Source organism: Mytilus edulis, chromosome 11 (genome assembly GCF_963676685.1).
Source record: "Mytilus edulis chromosome 11, xbMytEdul2.2, whole genome shotgun sequence".
In the NCBI taxonomy this organism is placed as follows: Eukaryota; Metazoa; Mollusca; class Bivalvia; order Mytilida; family Mytilidae; genus Mytilus; species Mytilus edulis.
In genome coordinates, this window is record NC_092354.1 from 41,645,676 (window position 1) to 41,671,395 (window position 25,720).

Genomic DNA, 25,720 nt, shown 5'->3' on the forward strand with positions numbered 1-25,720 from the left:
GTTGCTGCGACGTCAATAACGTTGTCGTTGTTTTTTGTTTTTTTTACACTCAAGATTCAACTTTAACAGTGTATAGGTTGAAAAGTAGCACGGTTGCTAAGGACTTTCTTTGCACCAATCGATTCCTCAGACATTTTAGAATCGTCTCATAAATTTAAAAAAAAATCGATTGTCTAATATAATAGAAAATTTTTGAAATGTAACAATTCCTGCCGAATTTCACGATTTTTCCTATATATCCTTTGTAATTTTGGTGTACGATAGTGTTAACTTCAACAGCTCGTATCTCAAAAACGAAAACGGTTACCCCCTTTTTTTATTTTATTTTCCGATTTATTTTTACAAGCAGAATCTACATGTAAAATTAAAAAAAAATCCATTGTGTAGTTTAATTACGTACACTTCGCCTTAATGCATCTTTTCGTAATTTCAAAGGGTTGTAAAATCGTTGAACGTTTGCACATTTCAAGAAAGAATTGCTTCTGCGCTTCATACAAAATGTATTTAGGACAACACTTTTAAATACATTGAATTTACAAAAAGAATCATTCAATTCTCAGATACAACTTATATATTGCTAAGATATGTTAAGATGACCGATTACATCTACTTGAATAGAAAACCACGTACCATTGTGTGTTGTTAAAAATCTCGTAAATAGCTATAGTTGAGCACCAATTTTTCTGGTTCTAGCATTTTTTGTTATTCAAGGTTTTTCATGCTATTAGACCGCTGATTTCCCCGTTTGAATGGTTTTACACTAGTAATTTTGGAACCCTTTATAGCTTGTTGTTTGGCGTGAGCCAAGGCTCCGTGTTGAAGGCCGTACATTGACCTATAATGGTTTACTTTTATAAATTTTTATTTGGATGGAGAGTTGTCTCATTGGCACTCACACCACATCTTCCTATATCTATAGACTCTAATACATCGCTAAAAATTGTCAGCATTCATTCTGTTATAATTTGTAATCTTTCGGTTGTGCAAAAAAACTTTTTGTTTTATAATTCCTTCATTGCTTATTACAATTACCTTAGTTACCATTTAGTTAAAAAATCCTTAACCATTTTTGATTTCAGGTTTCTGGCTATCAGCAGTCTTTATATCGCTCCAGTCAGGTACATGCTATACCTATTTTACGTTTATTATTTTAAAAATAAATAAAGCAATCGTTCTGTTTTTTAATTGGTTTATTTTTGTCATTTATGGGCTATTTATATCTGACTATGTGGTATGAGTTTTAGTCATTGTTGAAGGCCGTACGATGACCTGTAGTTTTTGATTTATGTGTCATTATGTTTCATTGGCATCTTAAGATTGGAAATAGGGAATGTGTCAAAGAGACAACAATCCAACCAAAGAGCAGGAATTCGTCTTTAATACAGCGAGAAAATAACTCAAACTGGTCCCTAAACAAAAATATGTACTAGTATTAACTAAAAGACCATATTTATCGTTTGCATTCCTGTATTATACTTTATACAACATGTGGTAGCCGATTTTTTCGAATGTATTTAACCAGAATGTTCTATTTATTCGATTCAGTTGTAAATGGCGGCCAGCTTTGTATGAAGTGTTCACACGTTGTCAACCCTTGGGACTGTGGCGTCGTACTGACATGTGGCCCCCATGAAGTAAGTAATTAATTTCTTCAGTGGCAAGAAACTGTATAACTGTATAACCAATAGTGGTATGCCTACTTAAAAAAAAAGGTGATTTACTTATTCTGACTGGGTTTTCATTTTAAACGCCTCATAGTTATATTTCGAACCGCTTCTGTAATTTGATTGCATTCCAACTTGATTCTGTGAAACAATTCCTTTTTTGGATTGAATTATAACTTGGTTTTGTGAAACAATTCTGTGGTAGGATAGAAGTCTTAGATCAATCTATATAATATGATCTATTATACAAATGATGGTATGAAAATTGTAGTTTGGTATCCTCCCTTATGATTAAACATTTTCCGTTAGTCGCGAGATATTTTAGATCAACTAGAAAATGTAGTTTTATATCATGAAATTTATTTAAGGTCTTTTATAAAACTTGAGGTAGTGTCTATTTTAATCGTTATAATATTTTATATACTGGTATATATATTTGAGCTTAAATTAAAAAAAAAATACAAGCATTTTTCTGCTGTATTTATACAAAGAGTACTGAAAAACTGTATTTATGTTCATGGACAAACAGGAATTTAATTTGTCTTTTTTAAATGAAGAAAATGTTTAAATGCTTACTTGTTGTTTTTCCTGATTAGCACATATGTTAATTAATAATGAGCTTCAAGTACAAAACCACGTGAATTACAAGTCGCAAGCACGTAGCACGAAAGTTACCCTCTGATATCAGTACCCTCTGATATCAGATGATGATGATGATGATGATGATGATGATGATGATGATGATGATGATGATGATGATGATGATGATGATGATGATGATGATTTTATTTGCAGGAATGTCATATCAGACGATATATAACAGATGATGGAAAGCAGTGGTATGATGCAGGCTGTAAGGATAAAGATGTAAGCATTGATATTCTTATCAACCATATAAATTGCTGGTTTCAATGTTCATAAATGTATTATTTTCATAATGAATAGGTTGACGTACAATACAACTGAATATCAGACACAACTTTGGTAACTATGAAGGTTGTAAATGTAGAGACCTTCATCCAACATTCGACAAACCTGTTTTAAAAAAGCAAATACATGTAAAATGGAGAATGGAAATGGGGAATGTGTCAAAGAGACAACAGTAGAAGGTCCCCAGGCGTCCTTCAGCTGGCCCCTAAACAAATATACATGTTAGTTCAGTGATAATGAACGCCATACTAATCTCCAAATTGTACACAAGAAACTAAAAGTTAAAATAATACAAGACTAACAGAGTCCAGAGGCTCCTGACTTGGGACAGGCGCAAAAAATGCGGCGGGGTTAAACATGTTTATGAGATCTCAACCCTCCCCCTATACCTCTAGCCAATGCAGAAAAGTAAACGCATAACAATACGCACATTAAAATTCAGTTCAAGAGAAGTCCGAGTCTGATGTCAGAAGATATAACTAAAGAAAATAAACAGAATGACAATAATACATAAATAACATCAGACTACAAGCAGTTAACTGACATGCCAGCTCCAGACTGCAATTAAACTGATCGAAAGATAATGTCTTCATCATATGAATATCAGGCACAATCCTTGCAGTGAGGGGTTTAGAATCATACCATCATAACATATATAGAAAGAACATAACCCGTGTCATGCCAACAACTGGTTTTAAATAAATGTGTTTAGTTCCGATGCAATGACCCATTAAGTGAATCAATATTAACGCCAACATATGCAATCTATAATGACCTGACAACAGTATCGTAACTATATACCTTCTTAATAAGTCTATTTAAAGGTTTTGTTAGCTTTTGAGGTGAATACAGACATTTTAGTGCTTTGTAAAGAATATTTCCATAAAATATATGATGTGAAATACCTGAACGTATAAGAAGTCTGCATGTTGAGCTAAATTTTCGAATGATGTCCTTATACAGATGATAAAATTTAGTACATGTTTTGACTAGTTTGTGATATCGAAAACCCTGGTGTAATAATTTTTCAGTAATACATAAATTTCTCTCGTTAAAATTTAAAACATTGTTACATACACGAGCTAATCGTACAAGTTGAGATATATAAACACCGTAAAATGGTGACAAGGGAACGTCACCATCTAAAAATGGATAATTAACGATAGGAAATGAGAAATCATATCTTTTATCATAAATTTTAGTATTAAGCCTCTTCGTTAATGATATAGATATCAAGATCGAGGAAAGGGCAGTGGTCATTGTTAGTATTAGCTTTATTTAAAGTAATTTCAACAGGATAAATTTCTTTAGTATACATACTGAAGTCGTCATTATTGAGAGCCAAAATATCATCCAAATATTTAAAAGTATTATTAAATTTGTGTATCAGATGTTGTTTCGACGGGTCTTTGCTGATTTTTGTCATAAATTGTAACTCATAGCAATAAAAAAAAACAGGTCCGCCATAAGTGGTGCACAGTTAGTCCCCATTGTAATTCCATTAACCTGACGATATATGGAATCTCCAAAGCGAACAAAAATGTTAATGAGTAAAATTCAAGGGCATATATAGTATCAAAGCATGTCCAATTGCCATAGTTTTTTTGTTTATTGCTACGAAAAAAATGACCAAAAAGAGTTTGAACATATATATTCACATTCTTACTTTTTAAATGTCCATTTATAGTACGGCGGCTTTGTGAAAAATTGTGCACATCCTGCTACAAGCATGAAATTTGGCATAGACCTTCCTCAACTATTACTCTTTAATTTTAGATAGGGAGGCATTTGAAAAAAAATGTCTCACTTCCGGTAAAATTCAAAATGGCGGACATCATACTTAAATCAGCCCAATATCGAAGGCTAGTATGTGAATAGGTGTTATTATCATACTACTATCATACTATTTATTACAAACCTTTGTTTTTTACTACTTTTGGAAATATTATATAGATTAGATGTCTTTAACAACCCTACTTCCGGTAATATGCAACATGGCGGACATTGTACTAAAATAAGGTTATTTTTTAGGGAGGGTAATTGAAGTGTGTTTTTACGTATCGCTACCATCAATACATTGTGCAGGAACCTTTCTTAAGTGCTTTTTATGGATACAATGTATAAGACGTATATCTTTAAAACCCTTACTTCCGATAATATTCAAAAAATGGCGGACATAGAAATATCAATTTATTATTTATATATTCAACTTTTTTCAACATGTAAAGAAAATGTTGTTTTTTTGTGCTGGTCATTTAACTTTTGGCTTTCAGTTATCCCCAAAACCACTTACTCTTTTCTATTGTAAATGTTTAAATACAAAAATGACACTTCCGGTAAAAATTATGGCGTAAATTTCATAGGTAAGTCCTCAATCCATATCTTCGATGTAGAGTTTTGGATAGATTGATTGAAACAAAATAAAATCACTAAATTACAAAATCATTTTTAAAATTACTACTATTTGGCCAAGAATACATTGGATGATATTACGACACTCATTCCAATTAATAACTGACGGGGGACGATATTTCCTTCACTGAGGAAAAAAATAAATATGTATATATATATGGTTTATGTATGCAGTTTCTTTCGAAATTTCCACAAAGTCCATTAAATCAAAACGTCACCAACAAAGATACCTATAGAGCATTACAACAATGTTCGTATCTTCTGAAAACCTGACAAGTTGAACATGAATAACAATACATTGTACTTAATTTTGAAGAATTTGACAAATTGATAATGGAAATTGGGAATGGGTCAAAGAGACAACAACCCGAGCATAGAGCAGACAACTGCCGAGGGTTACCAATGGGTCAGCAATGCAGCGAAAGAGATGTTATCATATTCTACAAAAGAAAAATTACTCTTATAAGTGTTCAATATGACAATTGATTTCAATTCGTTTGATGTGTTTGAGCTTTTGATTTTGCCATCTGATGATGGCCTTTACGTATTGGATTTTTTTCAGAGCTCTTATTTTCAATTTTACTTTTTACATGTATGTCAATATTTATATTTTCAACATTAGTCGGTCAGTTATATTTTAGATAAATTATTCCTACCACCTTATGTCTACTCACTAACCTAATCGAAATTGTTGTAAAGCAGTAAGGAAATTATAAACGTATTTTTTCACAATGAATAGTTCGAACAGCAGAGACACCACTTTATCAAATAAAAAAAGCTTTCATTCAAAACTAGATTTTTGATATGTCTCATGATGCTGCAATTATTAAAGAATTTAATTCTCTACGCTTTGATTTAAGAGATGTACAGGAATAGCAAGTATTGGAATAGGAAAGCGACAAACCAGCGGAGAGACCACAATTTGTGAACAATGTTGTAATAATACAGCAATCTGTAATACAAAACCTATGTGTGGTTCCTCTGGTAAGTAATGTACAGATGTATGTAGATGCATTTTTTGATTATGTATATACTTTGCAATTTTAAAAAAGGAGGGTCAAAAGATACCAGAGGGACATTCCAACTCATAAATTAAAAATAATACACACAAAAAAAAAGAAACAGAAAAATAAAAGTACACTAAACGTAACATAGAAATGTAAAGACTAAGCAACACGGACCCAACCGAAAACTTGGGATGATTTCAGATGCTCCAGATGGGTAAGCAGATCCTACTCTAGTTATAGTTTTGAGTTTCTGGGATTTTATGAGTTTTGTATTGAAAACGGATTTATGAGATTTAACAAACTTTTATTGGTTTTTGTTTGAGATTTTACCATTTTTCTTTTACATTATAGGAATAAAAAAGAATGGCGGTACTATTTGTTTCAACTGCCCAGATGAAAAATCCCCAGATACTTGCGATAGAATAACAACATGTTATTCGCATGAGGTAGTTACCACACTGTTACTAAACAAACATAGAAATTAAAACTTTTTCAATTATTTATCACGTATGGTAAAATGTCCTGAAAGCAGTATAACATGTATAAATTATGTTCTATTGCCCGTAAACCATTAATCAATGTTAAAAGCAAAATAGTATATAAAAAGGAACTTCCTTAACCCTTACACAGTGACCATGTTACCAAGAGTATACCCTGTTGATCAATCATATAATGCGCATATAACAGCATTTTTAAGTACATTGTCCATATACGTTTACACATTAATTATAGATGGCTGCTTAAAACTGCACTTGCAACATTTACACATATTAAAGCTAACGAAAAAATCTCTGATTTGACGTATTTTTTAATCTCCGAATGCGATAGCTGAAATCCTACAGCAGGAAACGTCGTAACTTTTTTGGCCGTAAGATTTTACTTAGGATTGTACATCATTTTCAAATACGACAAATAAACTATATGTTATCAAATTAAATATAGAAAAGTAGGGGTTAGAAGGAAAAAATCTTTTATGGTCCTACCCGGTTAAAACCAGATGATTCCGTATATCTGGCAAAAAATAAAAAACAAGAGGAGCAAACATCCTAAGTAGAAATCAAGCACACAGCAATTTGACATGTTTCAAGGAGAAATTCTGTTAAACTCTTCTGTTATGTGTGAACATACGTTTTATCAGAAAAGTGCCAAAAATACTGCTTTTTACACTACAACTGGCGGTAATGATGGTTGCTGGGTATAGAAAGATATAAAAATAGAGTATCCACAAGGATTTCTCAGTAAAAGAGATCAATCCCAATAGACTGCAACAGCAATACAAGAGAACAACTGACGGAAATTCTGCATAGATACTTTTTCAGCAATTTTTTGTGTCATTTACAATTATTATATTTTACACCACATATATTTCAAATTCTAAAGTTCTGCCAATTATTTTTTAGAAATGCTTACTTCAACACTTGCAAAATCCGGTGTCGCATTCCTACTACTGGACTTCATCCTGTGTATCCGAGCAAAAGGTAAAAAATTAATTAGTGATTATCCAATTTAAAAGATAACAAAAAATGCTGTTGATTAAGATAAAACCGATAAGATAACATTATAATTTGATTTCAAAATTCTGTGGTAAAGCATACCAAATATTATTCACAGACAAAATTTTAAGAAACAAAAAATCTTGATCGATAACGTCTTTCTTACATAAACCAAATATAAGATTGAACAATAGGAGTTTGCACGCAATGTCAGAAAATCAAAATGTTATACCAATATACTAGTCAACAAAAGATACGATACAACAATTTCAACAACAAAACAATCTTGATGTTAATTTGAAAACATTAACAACTAGATAAAACATGGGTTTTTACTAAGACACAGTAGAAAAACATAATGTTCCAGACAGTTCCTTAACCCAACACGGACGGATCAGAGTCATTATCCGGAATTTCAGTTTGCGGAATTTAATATCGAGGAATGTCTCTCGCATCTACCGATTCAAACTTACGACAAATAGATTTAATAAAAGTAATTATGTTGGCTACGGAGGTAGTGTTCCTCTTCTAAATGAGATCTCAAAGCAAAACTAGTAGCGTTGCAGGTGAATTTTGCCTCCTCGAACACTCCACAATGTTGATCCCATAAATGTTCTATTGGAGCATGATCCGATGATAATGCTGGCAACAAGAACTCGGATATTTGTTCCAGATAGTTCATTCACATCATTGCAAGGTGACACCTACCGTTATAATGTGCAAAACATAGTTAAAACCGCCATGTCGAATAAAAGCAGAAAATAGGACCAATAATTTCATTGCTATATCTCTAAGCGTTCAAGGAACCATCAACAGCAAAGTTTAGCTGAGTGTGTCCGTTGTGACATATTCTGCCCCATACCCTTACATTTTCTCTACTGACACAATACGTTTCTATGATACAAGGTTCTATACAACGATCATATTGCCTAAGATATATTATAATGCGTCCATCACTTAACGGAGAGCAAATCGGGACTTATCTGTAAACAGCATATGCTGCCAGGTGTGCACACTCAAACGTCGTCTTGCAGCCCTGTGATGTTATTAAAAAGGTGGCCCTTGCAGGATCCATACAATGATGAAGTGTTGACCAACCTCATATGGATATTATCAATGAGACAGTCAATTAAAAAAAATAAAAATAATCTTACTGCCACTGTTGATTGATACCAACAAACAGAGACACGCATATATGTATTATCAATACTCCAATGAAATCTTTTTAAAAAAAATATCTAAATGATTTTCTTAAAGTTAAAAAATGCTGCTTAATTTATTTGACAAGCAAAATAGACTCGATATATAGCTTGAATAATAAATCGTTTCATACTAGGTTTAATCTGCTTTTTTCTACATAAGAAAATGCCAGTACCAAGTCAGGAATATGACAGTTGTTATCCATTTGTTTGATGTGCTTGAGCTTTGATTTTGCCACTTTATTAGGGACTTTCCGTTGTGAATTTTCCTCGGAGTTCAGTATTTTTTAATTTTTTATTTTTTTTCATGCCTGTTTTTGTGCATGTTATCTAATTGAGGTCCTCTAGGACGTGTTCTCAATGATCTTTATTAAAATGTTTTCTCTAATATGTTTTCAACATAAATGTTTCCATTTAATTACAGTGTCAAGTTCTAAAAATGGCACAAATCTTAGGAACCGTTTGCTGTGATACCGATTTATGTAACAATGGTATGTAGTTTTTCATAACAAAGATAAACAATATAATTTTAGCGTAGGAACATTGGCTATATACAAATTTGAAATCTTTCATAACAGATAAGTGTTTGGAAAAATACAAATAATGAGTCCTTATATCAAACTAATGCTTGAAAGAATTGATGCTGTAAAATTTAAAACTAAAAATTGGTACATTATTATTGTTGTTATATTAAAAGTTGGTACATTATTATTTATGTTATTATTGTTATATTTGTTATTCTCGTCGGATTTCGTCTAATGCTTAGTTCGGTTCTGTGTGTGTTACATTTTAATGTTGTGTCGTTGTTCTTCTCTTATATTTAATGCGTTTCCCTCAATTTTAGTTTTTTTTTTCTATCGACTTGTGATTTTTGAACAGCGGTATTCTACTGTTCCTTTTATACTATGCTAGACTGGTGAAATTGAACTAATTGTTTGCGTCGGATGATATAATTTCAGATAATAGATGTCATCTACTCCTGATCTATTTGAATAAGACTATTTTCAATGTCTTGATCAAAGCTTGAATCAACATCTTAATCACCTTCCAGCAAGTTTTATAGAGGCCACTTGAGACTGCAATTTCCGACTTCGTCCGACATTTTCCAGAAAATTTAAATAGATGAAATTAATGCGTAGCGTTAGTGACATTTGAATATGTTTGGCCTGCCAATAACCAATTACAAAAAGTTCTGCCTTTACAATTGTCATATGTGATAATCCAATTGTCACAATTGAAAAAACACTAACAATCCTGACCTTCATATTTTCCAGATTGTTTTCCAATGTAATTCCGCCATCGTCGTTTCTATGAGGATCCTTTGCTTACATATGACATTCGTCACTTTCGGGGTTTCCCTTAATATTCTTGTCATTGATGTGATAAAGTTTCCTGCGCTTTGTGCAAATTTTCTGAACTTGATCTCCACGGAAACACTTCCGGTAAAAAACAATGGCTGATTCCACTATTCAAAATCGTCTTGGAAAATGTGAAGGTCGAGATTATAACAGAGCAATCACTCAAAAGGTAGGTCAGTAGTGCTTTTTCTTTAGGCGATATATGAATGGAATGTAAAAAACTATATCACGAGTGAATGTGGTTGATAATCTAGATTATTTTTTTACCGATAACCGCTACGAATTTCAGCTGACGGCGACTTTAAGTGTTGACAAATTAATATGTTTCAGCGATAACTGGAACATCTACAACAATCGCAACTTCTACAACAATCGCCACATCTACAACTATAGCAACATCGGCTGCATTACAAACTATACAATCCTGTGTAGATGATCCACGTATTAAATGTGACCAATCTGCCTGTAATACTGATTTAAAGATATTTTGTAGAGCTACATGTACATTATGTGGTAAGTATCTTGCAATAAAAGACAAATCTTTTACACTACAGCTTATAGAACAGCTCAAATTTGACACCCATGTCAATTCATTTCTACATTTTTTATGAATAGTTTGCAATGAAGTATAACAAAAATACCAAACTCTAAGATATATTAAAATAAGTAATGGAGGTCCATAAAAATTGAAAAAAAATCACCTTCAACTTTATTTCTTACCTTTTGTTCGTGACTTTATCAGAACCATGATATTTATCCAGGATGATATTATTGGTATTATTGATATAGTATCTATCTAAATTCATTTTTGTTGACAATTGAAATCTATCTTAAGTATTTTCTATGAAATCGATAGAAGAATTCTTCTACACTAAGTAACAATCAGCTTGCATATTTAAAAAGACTAATAATGGATCCACGAGAATTGACAATTACATAACAATTGTTCAACGAATAATAATAAGTCCACTGTAATGATTTTAGTGTAAAGTTATGATGTGTGATTTCAGTTACTACTACGAATGTACCAACAACAGCTGTACAACCCTGTGTGGATGATTCACATGTTCAGTGTGATCAATCTGCATGTAGTACAGCATTAAAAATGTTTTGCAGAGCGACCTGTAAATTGTGTTGTAAGTATCCTGCCAATTAACATTAATTTGATTTGATTTTGATTTTATGTGTCTTTCCGCCATTTTTATCACCGTTTTTGGGCTATTTCGTGGCGGCCAATTTTTATTGATGGAGGAAGACGGAATGCCCTGAGAAAACCAACAACCTCCAATGGAAAACTGACAATTCTAGTCAATAAGGATTGGGGTCGAGTGCACCCGCATGAGCGTAGTTCCAACTAACAACCTTAGTGTTGACAGGCTGATGATTACAAGAGTAACTACTTGGACCAATCGACAACTAAGGCCCTTTGAACATTAATGTATCCATTGCCATTTATTTTTGAGCTCAAATAGCTCATTATAGTTATCATAGGTAAAATTTTAAATGGAAATGGGGAATATGTAAAAAAGACAACAACCCGATCAAAGAGTAAAAAATAACCGAAGGCCATCAATTGGTCTTCAACACATCGAGAAAAGCCTGAACCCGACGGCGTGTCTTTAGCTGCCCCCAAAACAAAAATGTGTACTAGTTCCGTAATAATGGAGGTCATACTAAACTCAAAAACATATAAATAACTAAAATTAAAAATCATACAAGAATAACAAATGTCAGAGGCTCCTGCCTTGGGACAGGTTCAAACATGCAACGGAGTTCAACATGTTTCGTCAGATCTCGACCCTCCACTATACCTCTAGCCAATGTAGACAAAACACACAGCAATACGTACAGTAAAACAAAAGTCAAGATATGTATTCGTTTACTCTAATGTTGAACATTTCTAAGTAAAGTCAGAAAAATATTTATACATTAAAACATGTTAAATCACAACTACTTCATTCGGTCGCTGATGGATAATTTCCTGAAAACGTCAGGAAAACGATGTTTATTCCAAATTATACATTTTTGTCAACATGCTCACCTTCCGAAATAAACAAAACATTGTAGACAAATGCAAACAACCGAAAAGGTAATTTCTATGCGTGCATATTGAAAAAATTAATTAAAAAAAGTAAAGTAAATAAAGGTTACAGTCGTATATCGCTGTTCAAAAGTCATAAATCTATTGAGAGGAAAACAAATCCGGATTACAAACTAAAACCGAGGAAAACCTATCAACTATAAGAGGAAAATAACGGCACAATAGAAACACTGTAGTGCAACGACAACAATTGTAACATTAGAAACGAATTATTTGCCATATACTGACTTGGTACAGGTTATTTATGAATGAAAAATTGGTGGGTTTAACATGGTTTAATGGCTAGCCAGACTTTCCGATTGTATGGCAATGTTAAAACATGACACCACTACGTGATAGAAATACAACACAAACAATAAAAGAACACTCAGCACAGAGATAACATTAGATTAGCCGTAACAACAATTAAATAATTACGAAAATTAAGTCTGTTTAACTGGTATTCCTCTACGTGTTATCTAAATGAAATTCATTTTGTTTTAATATAACAACACTTTGATTCAATAAACTAACATCGAAAAAGTAGCATGATTAATGGTATCTGATATTTTCTGGTAAGTAAATTCACCAATAACCGTTCACAGATGCAATACAAAAGTACAAAGTGTGGTCATAATAAGAAATTGATCATATACATATCAGTTCATAGATTGTAAAGTGAGACATTAATATTCTTTGTTTACAACTATTCCTTTGCCCCTAACCGATGTTGAATAAAAACAGACATTATAACGCAAAATAAACCTCAGTTTTCGAGTCCGATGTTAGAATATGTAACAGAATAATCTAAGCAAAAACGCTTTGCATTTTGGTACTTTTTATTCAGTTAAGTTTTGATTTTTCAAGACTGTATTGCTTTAGATTTTTGATAGCATCCTTATTTAGAATATCGAAGTCCATTTGCAGTTCATATAAACTTATCACTGTGTTATCTCATGTTATAATTTAAGGTCAAAAGAAAATTCATATGACGTTTCCAATTTTGATTTCATATTTTGCATTTCCCTTCCAAATTTTTGAAAACCACTTGAACCAAACTATTCGTATGCTATCATTTAATTTTGATTTATTGCACAAATATGCGTACAAAACTGCATGTTGATTCAGTTGTTTTTATCATAATTATAACTCTTTTCTAAAGAATATGTCAAAATAAGAACAAACAATATAAAAAATATTTGCAAATAAAATATCGCCGTTCCTGGAGCTTTCAATCATGTAATCGACATCTCTTCAGTCTTATTGCTCTTAATCGAAAAAAATTAAAACAAAACGTCATATATTTCTTCCTTTCAATTTGCATAAGAATATAATGAAATCAGTTTCAATATTTAGATTTTTTTCATAGCAACAAAAATGTTACATAGACCTTTGTTTTCTCTTTCAGTAACTGACATAGAGTTTATATTAATATCCTTGAAATATTCGTCGTGAATGGTAATACAGAAATAAAGATAACTTTCTACCATTGTTCAAATTATTTTTTTTTTATGTTTTCAGAATCAATCTTCAATAACTTTTTAATGTAATAATCTTTCAGTAAATTCAAAACCTAAAGAATGTTCTGATCTCAACATCAGAGCAAGTGGAGTGCATACAATTTATCCTTATACAACCTCAAATCCTGTCGATGTTTACTGTCAAGTTGATTCTGGACACATATGGACTGTAAGTTGAATATTAGTTCTTTGATTTAAAAAAAGTTGATATAATATGTTAGTATGACAACTCTTTGCAAGAGACCACATGACACTTAAATTAACAGCTATATATCACCGTACGGCCCACAACAAAACTTCCGGCATAATTACTGTACACAAAATGAACAAAACCAAGGTATGTACCACAGCAACAAACACCAACTACTAAATTACAGGCTTCTGTCTTGGGACAGGCACAAACATTTTAACGTTGGTTTTAACACGTTAGCGGAATCCAACCATAACCTGGGACATATGTGTAACAGTGTCTAATGCGTATGTTTGTTTTGCTTATACATTGTTGTTAATACAATCGTTAACTATAAGATCAAGTTTAATACACTATTACCTTAATACCTATACCAAGTAAGGAATATGACTTATTCCATTTGTTTGATGTGTTTGAGCTTTTCATTTTGTAATTTGATAATTAACTTTCCGTTTTGAAATTTTCCACGGGCTCGTTATTTTAGTTAGTGTACCTTTTAACCGTGTATATTTGAGTTGTATGCATTACAATGTTATGGGTTTCCTGTGATAGAATGTGCTTAAAAAAAAGAATGATAAGTTTTGCATAGTTTAAAGATAAAAAAATTATAATACCTTGAATGAATGTATCCTTTTGTTTTGATAACCTTCTAATAACAGGGTATAAAACTGCCTGTTGAGAATAACTTATAACCAAGGGCAATATAATGTAAATCAATCACTAAAACTAATTTGAAATTAAAACAAAGCCACGATGAACATTTAATAAGTAAAACAAGAAGGTTTTTGATAATTTTGTATTATCTATTCCGAATCATAAACTATATTTATATTTTTTCTTCCATCACATTTTGTTTTACGGTGTTTGGTGGTTTCGCAAGATTTCTTTTTGATTTTTTGGCATATGATATTGATCCGGTATTGCGCTTTTGAAACTGACCCTGTTTAAACGAACACTTAGTACGAGCTATCTCCACAAACACTTTTTTTTCTTGTGATTTTGTATCTCCTTCGCTACCGTTAAAAAATACAACTAAATTAATTCACCAATTTGTTTTTTCTATCCTCAGGATCTTCAGAATAATTTTGACCTAGATGACCATATGACAGTTTTTCCCCTTCTGTATTTCAAATAGGAAAAATGTAATTGTTACTGGTAAACCGTAAGTGATAGAGACCTAGGGTCTTTTGAATTGAGGTCATTGGTCCATCAATAAGAAATTGAGATGAAGGTCAAAGGTCAATGGCAGATTCTAATTTGTTATTTTGGCTAAATGTATTTTTTCTTTTCATCAACCGTATAAAATTTCAACCGAATAATTTTACTTAACTGATATTTGCGACGTGTCGTAACATATTTATTTTGGTTAAAAGGGTGCGTTGACATTTTACTCGAAATAAGCCGTATAAGGATAAAACTCATTTCCCTTACATAGTAGAGAATAAAGGTCATTTGATTTCAGATCCCGGTAATCAACGTTCAGGTCAACGGTAAAAATGAAGTCCTAGATTTTGACCTTTGCTGTAGATTAATATCTATTCATGATAAAGCCTTGGGATCTTTTGCATTATATGTTAGTAGACATATGACCTTGCACATGTCAACCAGAAGTAATCTTTTAAAACCAGAAGTAGAGATGTATCTCCCTAATTCAAAGCAAGAAAGTATAGAAACTATATAATTTTAGAAACAGAGTAAATTAAAATATTATATAACACCGGAAGTAACTTAGATTTAACCGGAAGTAGCTTATTATCTTCCTTGATTGATGAAAAATTACCCGAAACATAATATCATTCTATAAATCAGTCTGTGATAAACTATCATTTAAGCCTGGATATTTTGTTTTCATAAACTTGTCTTATCCTTTTCTGAACAATTGGTTGTGGAGACTATCAACGATAATCTATAATTATTTCATTCTAAAGAATAACACGACGGAACGTATCATTTGTTATCACCTTGAAAATTTGAATGCCGATATAAGTTTGGTAGTTAATTGCAAAATGTGATTTATTAATTTCTAATAAATAACAGGTTATGCAGAAGAGATTTGATGGCTCTGTGGACTTTTACAGGAATTGGAATGCTTACAAGCATGGATTTGGTAGTCCAAGCTCCGAGTATTGGCTAGGTAATTAAACAAACTCTACAGATGGAAAAGAATTTTTAAATGAATTTTTATTTTAAAACCAGAAATCAATATGTATTTACATGCATTTCTTAACGGCTGTTTCTTTCATGTTTTCTCAATGAAGCAAAAGAATTTTGCACACATTGAGTTTGATGAATTGACAAACGAACAATTTCATGATAACACATTTCGCATTAAATACCGAACATTACATTAATTTCATTTTTTCCGAAAAGTGATAAAAATCATTTTACTACTGATGGCTTTTGAGATATCAATATGAGAATTAAAACAACAAAACTGGTCAATTAAAGTCATATGAAACGAGTGAGTGGTGAAAAAAATGTTTATCCAATTCTTGAACCAATGCATGTATATATCTTAAACTTAGTCCTCTGTGCACGAATTTGTCATTTTTTACGCAAATATATCGTTTAATCGTCAATTTTTTTTTCTCTCTGTCTGTTTATGATTTTACAAATATGGCTGCTCATTAAATGCCGTGTTTTGAAGCCGAAGTTTCACGATTGTCACCTTATAATAAACAAATAACAAAAACATAGGTATTGAGCACGTGTTTAAGATATACAATCAGATAATTGTTTATTTGAATGACAAATCCATACGTATTGCGATCACCGGATTTTTACGAGGAGGGTTACGCTCAGGTCACTATGCATACGGAAATTATGTCAGTGAATTGCTTACTGGAAAGGAAGCAATTACAAATAAGAAAACTTCTTCTAAATGTGGACAAATTAAAGAATTTTCCTCAGAAAAAAATATATGTACATAAGTTAAATAAAGTTGTATAATGAAAACTATCTTTTTAGCTATAAAAAAACATATGCATATTTTTTTTAATTTGAGGTTTCTTATGGCTTTAAGTTAAGATGGCCGAATAATAATAAAAATACTACGATATACGATACACTGCATCGCTATTTGTCCGCAATAACTGCACGGGTGTCATTCGGTTTAACGAGAGAAATGATCGTGAAAGAATATATATCGGCGGTCAAGTATTGAGAGACGATCGTGAAAGTTCTGGTAACGAATTGTGAAAGACATTTAATCGAGAAGACATATGAAAGGTCAATACATATTCTAGTTTAATTAATTACACAGACAAATTTACGACAAAATAAAACTGTCTGTCAAAATGGTTCAACATTATGATCAGTATGTGAGAATATCCAGTTTTAAAAGTACATAGTTATTACAAAACAACAAAAGGCCGATTGCTTCTCGACATTTCAATGACATAAAAAATGTAAACAAACATGATTTTTTTTCACAAATTCGACTAGAAAAACTACTTTAATACAAATAAGGGCATTCTATTTGAATTAATAAAATGGTTCTCATAGTTATTTTATTTAAACATAATCTGAAACTTGTTAAATAAAGAACTATTTACACAAAAATTGATTTTTCGGATCGTGAAAGATCACTTACGGCATTTTTGAAGATCGTGAAAAGGATCGTGAAAGATCTGATGCTACGAAGACGTTCAAATTATTCTTCAAATTATATCATAATTAATATTTGTTATTGATATTGAGAAAATCTATTTAGGTCAACATCTTCAACAGCTTTAAGCTTTTCACAAAGTATTAATATTTTCAGAAAATGCAATGTAAAATAGCTGGATGATTGTAGGATGAAGCTTTGTATTGTCATGTGAAGTAATCACGAGTTATAGGATACCCACATTTTGTTTATTGGATCCTATAAACAACATGTCCGTCAGACAGGATTCACCTGACCCTGAACTTGCCTTATTTCATGGATGCAGATTCATTTTTGTGGTCAAGTCCGTATCGCGGATTCGTTAAGCTTTAGGATAACTGTCTGTTGTTATGATTGTGAGGTGTACATTTTCGACTACTGCAAGGTTTCAAATAACATCGAACTCATTATCATGCATCAGTCGGCAATGCTCGTTTTATGTTGTCTAGCCTTTTGTATATATACCTGTATGCTATAGCGCCGTGGTATTTCGTGTATGGTGTACATGTCTGTCTGCATGTTTCATATATGACCATGATGACGTCAATTGTATTTGATATATTGAATGATAATAAGATGTCTATGTCTGGCTGTTGGTCAGGGTTCATATACTATTGACCTTATGTTTCGAATTAATTGGCCAAGCATAACTTTTTCATTTCTCAGTTTCTAAGGCACTATAAGGATCGGAACACATTTATTTGGTCTACGGGATATTTGTAGACAACTGTATGTCATGGTTCATCTGACCTTGCACTCTTCTTATGAACCATTGACAATCATAACTTTAAAAAAAGAAGATGTGGTATGATTGCCGAAGAGACAACTATCCACAAGAGACCAAAATGACACAGACATTAACAACTATAGGTCACCGTACGGCCTTCAGCAATGAGTAAATCCCATACCGCATAGTCAGCTATAAATGGCCCCGATATGACAATGTAAAACAATTCAAACGAGAAAAGTAACGGCCTTATTTGTATAAAAAAAATGAACAAAAAACAAATATGTAACACATAAACAAACGACAACCACTGAATTACAGGTTCCTGACTTTGGACAGGCACATACATAAATAATGTGGCGGGGTTAGCGAAATCTTTCACGATCAAGTTTGATAAATATTCAACAAATTCAAGGTTTTCATATACCAATTAATACTTTTAAGAGAAGAAAATACCTTCATTTTACTGTACTATCAGATACACCAAAGATTAAATTTCAAATATATCACGATAAACTGAAATATGACTATTATAGGTACAAAAAGCGTGTTATTTGTAATTTATTTCATAGACATGCATTGCGCCTTTTGTGTTTTTTCATAAAGTACTGCATATTTTCTCTATCTTATTTCACAGTTATGTTGAGAAAGTTAAACCATTTTGACAGACATATTTTTTTGTTCGGATTTGTTCCGCGATTTGAGAATTAAGCGATTTTTTCAAAGATTCTGACCTAGAATTTTCCTTAAATGTCTTTCACGATTCGTTACCAGAGCTTTCACGATCGTCTCTCAATATTTGACCGCCGTTAGATATTCTTTCTTGACCATTTCTCTCGTTAAACCGAATGACACCCGTAAACTGGGCATCGCAAAGGTTCCCTTAAAAAAATTTGACACAAAATATATGACGCCACATGGAAAAGTAATGGTTGTATTACATCAGAATTAAAGCGGCGCAAATGCTCAGTTAAACAAGCGCAGAGTTTCAAATACCTAAAAGGTGTATACAAAAAAAGACGTGGTTTGATTGCAAATGAGACACCTCTCCACAAGAGACCAAGTGACAGAGAAATTAACAGATAAAGGTCATCGTATGACCTTTAACAATGAGCAAAGCACTAAGAATGACTTTTTTCATTGGTGTATGTAAACCTCCTCTTACAAACCTGCTCGTACATTTTTCATTTTTATTCAACGCAAAATAATTATCTAAGATACCTGGGACGATCTCATTTCACAAAGGATTTCTTTTGTCTACTTATTGTACCTCGAACTTATTTATCCGGTGTAGGTCTTTAAGTTGAGGTTCAATTTTCTTAAAGTAAATCGGACCTGTCTAATTAGATACGCCCTCTTAAAATCAGGGGGTCTGAAATAGGATAGGAAAAAACACCTGGCAAACTACCATAATTTACATTTTTTTTTTATTTAAAGTGCTTTTTGTTGCTTAAATATCTCAGATCAATAATCAAACGGTATTTTGTGGAAATAATAACCTGTCCCGAACTGGGAGATATTGGCTGCAATAGTAATCTATTTATAAAAAAAAGTCCATATCTCATTTACTTATAGTGGCCGTTATTGATTTTAAATTCATGACATTTTGTTTATGGCATTCGTGTATCGTGGAGAAAAAAGAGGGAAGGGTGGCTTAACTTACTTTCGAATTTCGATCATCATGGCTCTAATCTATTATATTACGGCATACGTTTTACCTCTAGCGAACGCTCTGCCTTATTGTAAAAAGTGCCACTCTAAAACTGTAAGTATCTTCTTCAGATTGATCCACTTTGCATCTAGTCGTGAATATGCATGACATATTTGCCACTGGACACAAAGGAGTGATAAATTAATCAGCTTCATTTATTGATTTATAATCATTTGTCTTCAGTTGATATTTGTCTCAACCAGTTTTCCAATTTTTATATATTTCATTTTTATTTACATTTAAATTTTTAAGCGTAAATCTTATCATTTCTTCTATCATTTTTTTCTTTGCATTTGATCTTTTTTTATCATTAAAAACGTTGTTGTAGTAATAGGGGGGATTAGAGCATAAAAACAACTTTTATTGAGTGGCAATAACTCATATATTGAAGCGTATAATGACGGCTGTCTCGTCTAGGTGACAACAATTGCTGTTTCAAGTTTATTTATATCTCAGAATGGTATAATAGTTGTCATAACAGCAAAAAAATGATAAAAAAATGTTGACAACAATTTATAAAAGGATTCAACTTGTTTTGGGCGTTTAATTTTTTATAGTGTCTTGGTGATCGGTTTTGTTCTAGCAAAAGTCACAAAAAATGTGAAAATCAGCCATGCGGCTTATTTGAAAAGATTTAGGTGACCTTTCTTGTTGTTTACACATTTCAATCATTCAACTTGTGCGTAGATCGTCTTTCCCTCTAATGTTTTTTTAAGTTATAGATAGCGTGAAATTCTCACTACACCAGGCATCGGATATATATTCCTATTTAATACCTATTATATTTCGATCGGGAAAAGTTCGTATTTATATATCAAATAAGCCAAACGAACTTACCCATTTATCAAGGGTATACTGAGGGACGGGAGTGGACCAGATATTTCGATGTTCCTATACCCAAGTGAATCATTTGGTTTTGAATAAAATGAGATAAAGGTATACATTAATTCGACAGCAACCCAAAGACACAGATAAATAAATATTTTTAGAGACAACTTTCATTTTTTTTTATATATGAATAAGGCCGTTAGTTTTCTCATTTGAATTGTTTTACATTGTCATATCGGGGCCATTTATAGCTGACTACGCGGTATGGGATTTACTCATTGCTGAAGGCCGTACGGTGACCTATAGTTGTTAATGTCTGTGTCATTTTGGTCTCTTGTGGATAGTTGTCTCTTTGGCAATCATACCACATCTTCTTTTTTTAAAGTTATGATTGTCAATGGTTCATAAGAAGAGTGCAAGGTCAGATGAACCATGACATACAGTTGTATATAAAAAAAGACTTATACAAAAAAAGAAGATGAGGTACGACTGCCAATGAGACAACGCTCCACCAGAGACCAAAATTCCACTGAAATTAACAACTATAGGTCACCGTACGGCCTTCTACAATAAAGCTCATTGTTGAAGGCCGTACGGTGACCTATAGTTGTTAATTTCAGTGGAATTTTGGTCTCTGGTGGAGCGTTGTCTCATTGGCAGTTGTACCTCATCTTCTTTTTTTGTATAAGTCTTTTTTTATATGGAAAAATGCGTATAAATACAGAATAATTAGCTCAAAACCGATCCATGACGAAATAATAGTTATACGGAGTAAATTCAATAATATTTACCGTCAAATATTATACATCCAAAAAGGCACATTTGATTTAATAATATTTACCGTCAAAGATTTCCCAACTGTTTGGTTGAACAATTTCACCCCACCTCCTATTTTAATTTTAGATCGGTGAAAACTTAAGAAGCTGTAATATTAACCAGTAAAAGAAAAACACTTCACTGTAAAATATAACGGTAAAATAATGGATGACGACCAGCGGCAAATAAAATTAATATTCAAGACGATAACATGTAAATATAAGTTTTTAACTTTACACTAACCCGCCGAGTCGGTTTTTTTTTTTTTTGATTGTGTAAGTTCACAAGATATTTAATTTAGTTCTCAGGAAGAAAAGTCACCCGACCCGGATACATTTCCGACTCTGAGCCGGTCAGTCTGTGCTCTTACTCTATGGTGCCACGTGTTTATCGTTCAAATAGAATACCAATTTAATTAACGTATTTGTTTGACCCGTTAGGAATTCTAACAAATGACCTCCCCCTCTCGAGGCGAACACCCCACACGAGACCAACCAGGAGAGCGTTAGTGATCGGTAGTACAGAATATTATACCACAAAACTGAAGTACGATACACAATACAGATTCACAGAATTCTCAAAGTTACTAAAGCGAGCTAAAAGTATCTAACTTTAATTGGATGCGTGAAATGATATTGTAAACTACACGTAAACATCGATGATCAACTTCAGGGTAGATTTTATGGATTAACGCTCTCGGCAAATTAAAAAGTCTTGCACCTATTATTTGAGTGGTCCGAATGTAGCCAGCTGTTCTAAGTCTAAATTTCTGTCCTTATTCAATATATCCTCATTTTCCAGTGGTGTTTTAAAGCTTCACGTCCAACCTCACTGTCGATCTCCTATTGCACGACCTACCTATTGTATTTAAAATTTATGTGTTTTAGTCTTTTTGAAACATGCATGAAATATTTGCTACTGGACGTAAGCAAACAACAATCAATCAACTGAATTAATTTCCCTGTACTAGTACTTAGCACACAAAGACAAGATCTTGTAAAATGCTATAATGTACAATTTCTATTTAAATTTTTATGGGTTTTGAGTTTTTTTTTCTCTCTTCAATATATTACATAACTGACTGATTACTAAAAAGTTTTATATATTTTTTTCTATGGTTCCTATCTTCTGTTTTAATACGATTCTTAACATATGATTTTTTTGTCAGGCAAGGATAAAACTAAGAAAGATAAAAGGTTTTTTTCAGATGTGTTTGCTTCATGTAGACATGAAAAGGGAATAAATTAAATTAAAGAGTTTGTTTTCATATAATACATTGAACTTGCGAAAATATCTCACCTAACACGTTTTGATCGGGCAAGTGAAACCTAGTTTAATACAGTTTTATTCATTGAAGTTTGCATGCATAGTTTTTATTTTAAAGTAAACAAATAAGGAAAGATCTATTAATTAATTGTACTTAATAGACAAAACTAATTATTTTGCATTCGCATGTAAAGTAATGTAAGAAAATTATCGAATCAGAAACTTAATGAACATTTTCCGGATGAATACTATGAAAGACCTTATGCATTGATGTCTGCTCGAACAGAAGTTCTAAAACAAGCTTTTTAAAAAGCTTATTGTTCATGTTCTTTGAAGAGTTGACTTACTGTTTTCTAAGGTCTGATCTTTACGAATCTATTTCAAGATTACACTGACAGATAAAAAAAACATCAAGTATATATAGCATGAAGTTGTTGGGCAGAATATTCATTGGTCAGTTATAAATGAGGTCTGTATGGAATTTTGAATGCCTCATTGATTAAATAAGAAATCGATATTTTGAAAAGTTGGCTAAAAAATATAAATGTAGCCCCTTATTTTGTAAAACTATCATTTGGTGATATTTTAATGATACAACAAATTATGATAAATACATAATTATATGAAGTAATGCCATTAAATCGGTCCGTTTTCATTGCAATTTGGTAACTGTTAATTGTATAGATGAGTCTGAGTACTGTTTAACTATCATTTAAGTTGAACATATTTATACTCGTCTAATTCAGGGGAAATAGGTTTCTGCAAGGCCGTTTTATGTACTTTTCTTATATTTTTTACGGTTTGTAAGTCAGTAAATGTTCAATGATTAAGTTAATATTGACATTAAAAGACCTCCTCACAGATAATAAATGATGCTTAACGAAAAATTTACGTCGAAAGAAATGATAAATACAAATGTACAAGTTCTATTTTTAAAAGTTATCATGGTTTTTTTAATCAATTAATTTTACTTTTTTTTTAATATGTGAAAAATTCGGAGAATTTTAAACAGTTTTGACATTGTACTATGTTTTACATTTTGTATTTGTTAAATAGATATATATTTGTATATTATATAGTGTCTCATAAGCCTTTCGAGGCTGGGCATTTGTCTTATTTTAATATTGTGCAATGTATAATATACAATCTGTATAAACATCTGTAGACAAATATGTGACATTTTTATAAAATGAATTATTATTATTAAGATATACAAATTACAGGTAATGACAACATTCATAGAATTTCAACTAATGGTCCTCATGAACTAAAGATCTTGTTAACCGATTGGGAAGGTGTTACCAAGTACGTTGTGCACCAAGGATTTTACATGGACGATGAACAGAAACAATATCGTATATATTCGTCTCATTATTCGGGAAATGCAGGTAAACTTATTCACTGCTGATAGATTTAGATTTTCCATGCATAATCTATACAAAATCTGAGAATTTTGCAAAACCTGTAGCGTGATAAAAAGTCCGATGACCCATACTTTCTATTATAATTTTGAAAAAAAGCGTCTGATAATATTGCTCACACATTGTTGTTAATATAATTGATTTTACACGACTTTCAAACAAGTGATAGGTTTAGCTAGCTATAAAGCCAGATTTCAGCCATTTTTTTTTACATAAGAACAAGCCTGTACCAAGTCAGGAAAATGACAGTTGAAATCCATTCGTTCGAAGTACATGTATTTGGGCTTTTGATTTTGTAATTTACTTAAACACTTCCTATATAGAATTATCCTCGAAATTCGATACTTCTGTTAATTTACTTTTTCCACATCTGGGACAAATAACCAATAGGCTTGACATTAAAACGTTTTATTGATCAAAACGCCGTTAAATATAACATAAATACAAAACAAATAGTTATATTTCGGTTTGATTTTAATCGTAAACTCTTTATTATGAAACGACATGGGTGTTGCTCATCGATTAAGGACGTATGATGACATATCGATGTTGTCTCTATTGCGTAAGCACGTAGGGATGCATTTATAATTGCCTACCGTATACTATACGAATATTGTTTACAGGGACTTCAACGAGTCAACAAAGGTTTATCTTTCTTAGAAAAGCAAGTAATCCTATCCGTATAATGTACAATTAAGGTACTTCCAATATGTCATGCTCTTTTTTCTCTTACGTATCAGTATCAAATTATATTGATATATGAGTGATCGTGTTGTAACTTTCAAACCATATTATCAAAAATGTAAATTCATTTATGTAAGTTCCATAATAACGACGTTGTTTCAGGATACCATAATGTGCCTTTTTTTCAGGAGAAACAATACACTTTAATACTCCCTTTTCAACCTTTGATGTCAACAACAGTACTTGCCGTGACCATTCTAACTGTGCCGTAACCCATCATGGTGCATGGTGGTACACTTGCTGTCATTATTCAAACTTGAACGGAAACTATTATCATGGAAATCACAGTTCGTATGCAGATGGTGTTGATTGGTTATATTTTCATGGCTATAACTACTCTCTTAAGAAAACAACGATGATGATTCGAAAAGTATAAATTATAAATATTTTGGACAAACATTTGACACACCAATGGCTCTTTTAAATGAAATTTGTAAGAAATGCCAAATAAAATTTCTATAACACTTATTAGTTCATCGCTATGATTTGCATATGTTTATATAACTTGATAACGTATATCATACTGTTACTTTATAACAGGTTTATTTCTGTTTTTATTGAGAGACTATTCGAAAATGAATTATGCTTAGCAACAATGGGCATGCTCAATTGCAGATTGTATTCAAATTTTGGATACAGTTTGAACATTGCGAATTTTATTGCAAATTGAAAAAGATATTTCTCAAATATGTTTGATTTTCTGAAATA

General features: G+C 31.9%; 1 protein-coding gene across 1 annotated transcript; it reads left to right on the forward strand.

Annotated features, from left to right (window-relative positions):
- The first annotated feature begins 1,083 nt into the window (after nt 1–1,083).
- LOC139494851 (uncharacterized) lies at nt 1,084–25,456 on the forward strand. The gene is made up of 13 exons (XM_071283012.1): nt 1,084–1,118; nt 1,546–1,634; nt 2,460–2,531; nt 5,867–5,990; nt 6,365–6,459; nt 7,414–7,491; nt 9,130–9,196; nt 10,394–10,576; nt 11,074–11,199; nt 13,705–13,832; nt 15,891–15,987; nt 24,071–24,235; nt 25,141–25,456. Exons 2-13 carry the CDS (start codon nt 1,569–1,571, stop codon nt 25,386–25,388), a joined length of 1,449 nt encoding a protein of 482 aa, XP_071139113.1. The 5' UTR covers nt 1,084–1,118; nt 1,546–1,568; the 3' UTR covers nt 25,389–25,456.
- Nucleotides 25,457–25,720: the final 264 nt, after the last annotated feature.

Coding starts and splice junctions, on each gene's coding strand:
- LOC139494851 (XM_071283012.1), top strand. CDS start 1,569: ATGAAGTGTTCACACGTTGTCAACCCTTGGGACTGTGGCGTCGTACTG. Junction 7,492..9,129: donor CCTGTGTATCCGAGCAAAAG/GTAAAAAATTAA, acceptor ATTTAATTACAG/TGTCAAGTTCTAAAAATGGC. Junction 10,577..11,073: donor AGCTACATGTACATTATGTG/GTAAGTATCTTG, acceptor GTGTGATTTCAG/TTACTACTACGAATGTACCA.